This window comes from Leucopleurus acutus (assembly GCF_964270905.1).
Source record: "Leucopleurus acutus genome assembly, chromosome: 4".
Lineage (NCBI taxonomy): Eukaryota > Metazoa > Chordata > Mammalia > Artiodactyla > Delphinidae > Leucopleurus > Leucopleurus acutus.
In genome coordinates this window covers 123,462,168-123,471,713 of record NC_139146.1, presented here as the reverse complement: position 1 = coordinate 123,471,713, position 9,546 = coordinate 123,462,168, and the positions used below count along the sequence as shown (strand labels likewise).

Sequence of the window (9,546 nt, the reverse complement as noted above, 5' to 3'; positions counted from 1 at the left end):
CTCTGTAGAGTCTCATTCTCAGTCTAAGGGAAATGAAAGGGCCCATCAAATAAAACATTCCAAGATTTGAATGGTTAGTTTCCACTTTCTCTAATCACTAAAGAAAGGAGGCAAGTGCAAAAGGCGGCCTGGACTCTTTAGAACATTCTATTTGAAATGTATGCAGAGAGAATGAGAATATATCAGTAAAGAAAATGCATGAGTATGTGAAAATCTCTATCATCTTTGTGATAAGCAACTATTAGTGTGTGTGTGTGTGTTAAGCCCTTGGAGAGAGAAAGTTTACTTGTGGTATGTACTGACTAACAATTTTTAACGTTCTAATCAGAGATTATATCTTGGAACAACTTTCTTGTAGAGGTGGTTACCTGATTAAGAACAAGAAAATAAGCACAGAGATGTCATATCAGAGCAAGAATCCTATATAAGCAATTATCTTCAGTAAAGGAAAGGATCAAAATTGTTACTTTGTACTTTGCTGACCTCAATTATTCAGTAAAATTATGCTTTCCATATTTGCTAAGATTTAAACAATGGATGGAAACAATCCAGACTGTGTCCTAAAAGACACAGCTGTGGTGAGGAGGCTGAAGGAAAACAACTGTGATGTGTCATGTGCTCCTTGCAGGATTAGAAGTGAGCACAGGTTGTCGAGATAAGTGAATAGGGAGGGCAGAGAGGCATGAGAAAGGCTGATGTGTTGCTGGAATTGGAAGTAGTTTGGTATGACAGAAGCATCAGGTATATCCTAAGATGTAAGGAGAGATGAAGGTAGGGTTGAGTTCAAGGAAAGCTTTGAATGTCATACTGTGGAGTTGGGGTTTTCTTGTGTATGTCAGTGTTATCAGCCTGTACATGCAGCAACTGTAGTGGGAGAGCAAATTAATGAAAGCATATATGCAGGGGAAGCTCAGCAGATCATGCAAAACAGAACCTATTCAAGAATGCAAAAGAGAAGGAATTTAACGCAGAAAATTGGTTACACAAGTGATGGAAGCCAAGCAGAGGATGTTGAGGCCACACAGAGATTAGCAAGAGCAAAGAATCATTACTACCTCCAGATAGAGGGACACAGGGAAAAAGCAGTATGACTGAATCCAGGGACCTTGTGCCTCCACTGGAAACAAAATCACTGCAGACCATTCCCGTGGGAGCCAGCCATAGAGGGATGGCTGAGGCACTGGTAAGAGGAGAGAGGGAGGGAGAAGAGTACAGTGGCTTCTGGATTCTCCCTTCCTCCTGCCTCCTAGTTACCTGCCAGTGCCTCCTGTTGGCCAAGTGCAGCCAGCATCCCAATGTCCTGGGCGCCTGGAAATATGGTCAACAAGAGTCAGCCCTCCAGCATCAGGGGAAGAATGGAGCTGAGCAAACAGACTCAGCCAGACATTGTCTGTGGCATGAATAAATATGACTCACCTACCAATGTAGGTAGATGTGATTATGATTAATAAAAAACAACTTCATTTCAAAGAGGTTCTGAATTAATGGTGGCAGCCTTTTTTCATTATGAGCATATTCAAAAAGTACTACCATTATGATGTTGGGCTCCGGATGTTTTTATAGACTTGAGAAGGTAACTTTATATTAGAAGCTGATTAGTATTATTTGAAGCAATTTGGAGATGTTGGGGAAATGAAATGATCACATCTGAATTTCAGAAAAAACACTTTAATGTCAGAGTATGCTCTATTCAGTAAATGTAAGAGCTTTAGAGTAGGGGCACTATCCTGTTGTTTTTTCCCCCAGCACAAATCCTAATTCCTGACAGTGGGTTTTAAATACTTGCTGAATGCACGTTTGAATAAGTATAAGCATCATGAGAGTGGAGCCACCTCTGGCATTTAGTAGATGCTTAATTATATTAGTTAAGTGAATGAATGAATGAATGAGGAAAGAAATGAAGGAAGGAAGGATAGGGAAAAGGGAGATAAGTTAGACAACTATTAGAGTTATTACAGTAAGAAATCAAGAAGGACAAAATTAACGTGGTAGAAATAAGAGGACCATTGGGAGAGATATTTAGGAATAGTCTGAGGGTTCTCTTAAACATGCGGGCTAAAGGAGATGAAAAAGCCTGCGTAGTTACCTGCTTCTTAACTTTACGTGGCTTAATTAATGAGGATAGTATTGACCTAAGTAGGGCACACAGAAGGATTCTGAGGGTTGAGGTGGGTGACTAGAAAAGAAAGATGTTAAAACTTTTGTATTCAGGGATTAGAGATGAAATTCAGATTGGACATATTTTCATACAGTTCCTATGTAGGATTCTGCTGTATGTCAGGTAGGAAGTTTATTTCAGATCATAAAAAAAGCTGCTGTTTTACACAGCCTACTTATTTTTAACGCTAATCCCTACATTAGAAAAACTGGCTATGAAACAGAATCTGCTCAGTTTATCTCAAATATTTTATGCTCCTAAAGTCCAAGCACCAGGCAAAGGATTTTAATATTTGTCTCTTTTCCGTAAAATTAGTTGCTATATTTATAAATGTAAAACAGTCAAGATATTGAAGCAAACTTTATCTACCTTAAAATTAATTTGATGAATTTATAGCAGTTATAAAATTAATTGATAATGTTTGTAATATCCATCTCACTTAAAATGGATTGAATCAATTTGGTCGCATTCACAAAGGAATTGTGTCTATATTATAGACATTACATTTTGCCTTCATAATATACATTTCAGGGATCTGATTTAATTCATCCATATTTGTGAATAGACCTATTAAGGGTCCACTTTATTGAAATGTTCTACTATATGCAAATTTAGGGATCAGAGGACAGGTACTTTGAGCCCCAACCAAAATGAAACCAATCCATTTGTGATATTCCTTGCACCCTTGAGTTTTCCTCGTTCCATATTTGTTCATTTTTTAAATTGTAGATTCTTGTGCTAGTTGATGAAAATGGGCCCATTAGGTGCAGAGGCTGATGAGAACCAGACAGTGGAAGAAATGAAAGTGGAGCAGTTCGGTCCAGGGCACACCACTCCTAGAGGGGAGCTGGCCCCTAACTCTGAGCCGGAGCTTATAGACAGCACGAAGCTGATTGAGGTACAGATCGTCCTTATATTGGCCTATTGCTCCATCATCTTGCTTGGGGTGATTGGCAATTCCTTGGTGATCCATGTGGTGATCAAATTCAAGAGCATGCGTACAGTAACCAACTTTTTTATTGCCAATCTGGCTGTGGCGGATCTTCTGGTGAACACCCTGTGCTTACCATTTACACTTACCTACACCTTAATGGGGGAGTGGAAAATGGGTCCCGTCCTATGCCACTTGGTGCCTTATGCCCAGGGCCTGGCAGTACAAGTGTCCACCATCACCTTGACAGTAATTGCCCTGGACCGGCATCGTTGCATTGTCTACCACCTGGAGAGCAAGATTTCCAAGCGAATCAGCTTCTTGATTATTGGCTTGGCTTGGGGCATCAGTGCCCTGCTAGCAAGCCCCCTGGCCATCTTCCGGGAGTATTCACTGATTGAGATTATTCCGGACTTTGAGATTGTGGCCTGTACTGAGAAGTGGCCTGGTGAGGAGAAGAGCATCTATGGCACTGTCTACAGTCTTTCTTCCTTATTAATCCTGTATGTTTTGCCTCTGGGCATCATCTCTGTTTCCTATATTCGTATCTGGAGTAAACTTAAGAACCATGTCACCCCTGGAGCTGCTAATGACCACTACCATCAGCGGAGGCAAAAAACCACCAAAATGCTGGTGTGTGTGGTGGTGGTATTTGCAGTCAGCTGGTTGCCGCTCCATGCCTTCCAACTTGCTGTTGACATTGACAACCAAGTCTTGGACCTGAAGGAGTACAAACTTATCTTCACTGTGTTCCACATCATTGCCATGTGCTCCACCTTTGCCAACCCCCTTCTCTATGGCTGGATGAACAGCAACTACAGAAAGGCTTTCCTCTCAGCCTTCCGCTGTGAGCAGAGGTTAGACGCCATTCACTCTGAGGTATCTGTGACATTCAAGGCTAAAAAGAACCTGGAAGCCACAGAGAACAATGGTCCTAATGATTCTTTCACAGAGGCTACCAACGTCTAAGGCAACTGCCATGTGAAAATATATGGATGGATTCTGACCAGAGCTGTAAACCTGGTTGAATGGGGCGTGCAGGTGCATCCTCATTTCCCATTTTAAGGAAGCATCTGAATGGAAGCATCTGCAGTGTCATTCATGGAAAACTGGTTGTCAGAGTCTAGTAAAAACACTCAAATTCAAAGACAAGGCAACAAAAGTTTGCTTACAGTTGCTTAGATTGTAGGTTGAATTATGAATAAAAGCAGAGAGAAATGGTTTTGACTGTTTCCCAGAGTGAAGGTAACATGAACAAGGAGTTGGTGTTATCAGCATTGCTAAGAGGTGGTGGGTAAAAAAGTTGACTTTAAAATCACATTAGGGCATAGAACGGGAATGATGTATAATTCACTGCTCCCCCCTCATCTGATGAAAAGGCTGTCAACACCAATTTCCCTAGAAAGCCACAGACTCTTCTCTATTGTATTTTGCCTTTTTGTTATTCTTCCTATGGACTAAAACCATCAGAGAACACTGCAGGTAAATGTTACCAACTATTTGAGTGACTTCAAGGAAATAAACCGAAATTTTCTATGTAATTAGTGTTTTGGCAAATGATGGGGGGAATCTTTACCACCCATTTAGCCAATTGTTTTTTAAAACCAAATGCACATTTAACGAAAAGTTTCTTCAACTTAGAATCAAAGGCTGAAATTCTCAGAGAAATGTAAACCATCATTTAACTTCTCATTTCAACTTGTCCCTGCTTTGTATAGTTACTATTTGAATAACAAGTAAGCATGCCACACAATACTTTTAATCATTGCTAATTGTAACTTTTTGAACAGATATTACTCCTATGTTGGAGCTGAGTTTGTCTTCACTAAAAATTAAATCAGATTAGGAAATAGTTTTGTGGCATTTTGCAGTTATTTGTAAGCAGTTTTTGCACAGGTACATACTCTAATGTGTTTACTGCAGTGTTATTATTATTTACTTTTGAAATTCATCTTCCATGGACCCATTCATGATTCATAAAACAATGTAATTTCATCAAAATGGAACTCATCTGGTAAGAACTATTAAAAACATTACATTCATTCCACTTTAAAAATGTTCAGTTTGGACCAGTTTCAACATAAGTTATCCTCCTTTCAAAATAATTAGCTATATTTTTGGATAACTTCTGAATATATACATAATAAATTTTACCTATAAATAGTGGAACATAGATGCTGTAATACTTTTCTTTTAATGATTTTGTGAATACAATTTTTATTTCAGTATTATCCAACCAAAGATGCTTAAAACCCTATTACATTCATGAAAAATAATTGAGATATTAAAATAGCTGTACTTCTTTGAATGTTGTTAATGAGGTTTCATTGTAATCATATTTTTTATAAGTATGACTGAATTTGTGAATAGATTCCTTAAATTTTAAGTAAATTCAGCATGACTGTTGCATTTAGTTATAAACATTAACTTTGTGAACAGGAGCAACTTATTTTATGGATACATTTAAAATTCGTATTATGGCTCTTACTGAATTATTTTCATGCTAGAAATAAAAGGCTGGTCTTGAAGTAGACTGCACTTTTGGAATACTGAAAAACAATGAAAACAATGGAAGTTAGATTAAGTGTAAGACTGAATAAGAAGTTGACAAATAATGTATATCTGTAACATATAATTGAATAATTCATTTTTCTCTTGGACCTGGCGTAACTGTCCCAGAAGAAGCTTTTTGTCTTTTAAATAGCAGTTACTTTGCTTAAGATGCTAATAGATAATTGTGCTCAAAGATTTTTTTTTTCCTCTTGGAGAATTCTTACACTGTAGGAAATGTGCATGCTACTGTATCACCTGTTGTCATAGTAAATTATTAGAATCCAATTAATATTTGTGATCTAATTAATTATGTTAACTCATTAATAAAATGTCTTTTATGTAGTGATTTTATCTGTTGAATAAAAAGAATTTAGGAAATTAGAGAAATGTGTGTTAATTTATGTCAGAGTTCCTGTCCAAGATGAGATAGCCTTTGACACAACTAAAGAAAGGGAAATCATGGTGGCTCCTGCACAGTTAGTCTAGTGCTCTCTCCAGTCTGTACATGAACTTGAGTCAATGTACTCATTCCTGTGGTTGCAGATATAAACCATATTCTGACAATGCCTGAATATACCTCTATTTTCAGACCTGACCTTTCTTCTGGACGTCAAACCTCTATCAGCCCACTTGACGTGCCCACATATTTTCTCACCAGCAGATCAAACCCAGTGTGTCTAAGTCAGAACCTGCCATTTTGATCCACACCCCACCCCACCTCCGCTTTGTTTTCCTGTATTGCCTGTCCCAGTCATGACACTGCTATCCACCCAGTTCCCAAAAGTGTAAGCACTTTGGAGTCACTCTTGTCTCTTCTGTCTCTTTATAACACATGTCCAATTAATTCTCACATTTTGTGCTAATTCCTAGATGTTTCTTGAATCAATTCACTTTTCTCCATCCCTGTGCTCCCCACCATAGTTCAGGCTGTGATTATCTTCCTAGACCCCTATATCTCTCAACTGGTTTAATGTAGCAACTTCCTAATTGTTCTTTCTATATCTCATCATTTTCCTATCCAATCCAACTTTGCCCACTAGCCAAGTGATTTTTCAAAAAACTCAAATTTTATCAAATCACTTTTCCCCTCATCATTCTTATGCCAAAATCTTTCTATGACTTGGAAGGATGTATAGTACCTCGTTGTACCTATATGTTTTACCCCTTGCAGATTCTCTCTTTTTCCAATCTTTGCTACATATGGAGCATATGAAGGCAGGGGACCAGGACTGTTTTAATCATTGTGTTATCACAGGTACTTGCAGTTCCTGGCACCAAGTAAGTGCTCAGTAAATATCCGTCAAGGAAATTGAATTGATGAGTCAAGTAAATATTAAAGCAGATTTGAAGATACATCCATAAGGATGTAAATGATAAGCTACATGATAGGAAACCATCTTTATCATATAACTTGTAGAAAAGTAAGATTTTAGCTATGCTGGAATCCAGTAAAGGTGCATATTTGTTCAAGATTAGATTGGCTTTATTTTTTGAAGGCCATTAAGGATAGACATTGGCATAGTTGAAGGAGCTCTATAAATAGATTCCACTTATGGCTCACTCAGAATTATCTAGAACCTTGTACAAGGGAAGCATGTAGCAGCCAATGAAGTCTATTAGTCATGATTCAGATAGCTAAGGAGAAGCGATCACAGGTATTTCCAGTAAAAAGTCATTTAATACAGGAAATTAAAATCTTGCAAAACCATTGGAGGAACTGGAAAAGTGAAAGTTAGGAAAAGCCTCCACTGACATTGAGGAAACAAGGAAGTGCAAAATTGCAGGAAACCACAACGAATACCTACAGCAGCAATGTGGACAATACACAGGAATAAGCATAAATTTATCTGTGAAAATGTTATTGCCTCCTGCTAAAGCCACTCTCCTGCTCATCCCTCCCATAGACTCAGTAATGTCTTTTGTTTCTCTTCTGCTTTCCAAAATTCATGTGAGTATCTCTCACTTGTGAAATATAACTCAAGCCTTGCTGGCAGGGATTTGGGGAAATGTAGTTCTTAGGTTTCCAGACCCTACAATACAGGCAAGAACTTTGAATGGAGAATATGGTGCTTAATTGCTGTCCAACAATCTGGCAATCTTGAGAACTGCCCAAATGGTGCAATTTCTAGTTGCAACCACATTCTCTCCTTCTCTGTACCTCTGGGTTCTTCAGAGTTGCAGTGATGCAAGTTAGCTATGCCTTTTTTCTCTTATCCAGGCCAATGTGTTAAAGATACTCTTTAAAACTGGCCTATTAGTACAGGTGGACTAAGGAGTAAAGTACCAGTAAAGACCATTTTGGAAAGGAGGAAGAAAGATTTATACCAAGACTTTAAAAACAACAATCTAAAAACCACACAAGGATATACATTCTGAGTTAGCTTCCTAGGATGAGCAAAAGAAATGATGTTTCAGGGAGAAAATAATTTTAAAATTTTCAAGTTCATGAGATGAAATATTAAATTATAAGGCAACAAAAGATAAAGAGTTTACTTTTCCTTAAGAAAACAAAGTCTAAAGAAACACAAAAATAGTGGAGAATACAAACATCTTCATGATTATGTCTTATGACATTAAACAAAGGTAGGAGTTTTATTTAACAAAGGGTTACTAAGGGTTGATTTGTGAAGATTTATAAAAGACACCTGTCTGTTAGATCACTGACCTTTTTCTGCCTTGGTACACTGGTTAGATGTCCATATACTTTACAAGTTTTCCTGGGTATGGAAGAGTTTATAGGAAAGACTGTGAGTTATGACATTCACATGTTATCTGTAACTCCAACTCTTTCTTTTTAATTTGTGAATGTGTAAGTGAATGGAAGTAAACAGAAATGACTAACCCTGAATCTACTCTCCTTTATAAAAACATCATTACCAAGTTTAAACACTTTAACAAATTACTTGCAAAACACCACATATGCTACAGGTGTGAGTTGTCACATTAAAATTTAAACATGCTGCATTATCTTCAAAAGAAATAAAGAAAAAGCAATTGAAGATTTTAAATTTGTTTTTTGCCCTTCTCATAGGAAAGTAACACACATCGTAAAAAAAAAAAGTACAGATATGTATATATGCACAAATACACACATTTAATTACAAACAAAATCACGTTGATGTACACTATCATTCGATATTGTATATTGCCTGTGTATAAACCATCCAACTATGTAACAGTGGTTATTAACCTTTTTCCATATGACACACAATTCCTACCAGGGCCCTGTGAAAGTATTTACCAGTGGCCTGTGGGTAGGACAGGGTGAAGACAGTGGGGGAATGCATTTTGGAATGTGAACAAAAATAATTTTAATATAAGCTGTTCTGCATAAAAGCTCCTTGGTGAGAGTTACCAACCAGTTGATAATCGAAGATGATACATATCATACTGGTGCTTATCATTTTGAACATCAACACATTTAAAAATGTCATCTATTAGGATAGAATAAGCTACAATCAGCCTCTAAGTACACATAGATCTATTGTGCAATTATTCCTGTTCTCTAACAGAAGAAAATCGGAGTCTTGTTTTGAGAATGCAATTGAAGGGAAGAGAAAAGTGGATTCAGTGGATGTATTTAGAGTCAGGACTGCTGAGTGTACTGTGTATATTAAGTTGGAGCCAAATACCATCACTCAAAATAGATCTACAATTATATCTGGATCCCATCAGACTTGACCATATTGAGGGATGTAACAACAGGGTCTAGGGGAACAGAGATAATGTAATTTTAGATTCACTGAAGTAATAATAAGAGAGGTTTGACCCTGAAGGATTTCTTCTGCCTTTTTATTCCAGGAAAAATAATTTACTGGAAGTAAAATCTTCCTACTTACTACTACAAGGACAATTCCATATAAACAGCTTTTGTCAAAGGCACAAAAAGCCACAAATGGACAGA

The 9,546-nt window shown here is 37.4% G+C and overlaps 1 protein-coding gene across 2 annotated transcripts; it reads left to right on the top strand.

The window, feature by feature from the left end:
* Positions 1-2,903: 2,903 nt before the first annotated feature.
* Positions 2,904-4,058, top strand: NPY2R (neuropeptide Y receptor Y2; the record flags this gene model as incomplete). Of its 2 annotated transcripts, XM_082838200.1 has the most annotated exons (2): positions 2,910-3,000; positions 3,340-4,058. In XM_082838200.1, the coding sequence occupies 2 exons, from the start codon at positions 2,910-2,912 to the stop codon at positions 4,056-4,058; spliced, it is 810 nt and encodes a 269-aa protein (XP_082694326.1). The 2 variants fall into 2 exon arrangements, with proteins under 2 accessions (XP_082694325.1, XP_082694326.1); XM_082838199.1 differs by having other exon boundaries at positions 2,904-4,058.
* Between the last annotated feature and the right edge of the window lie 5,488 nt (positions 4,059-9,546).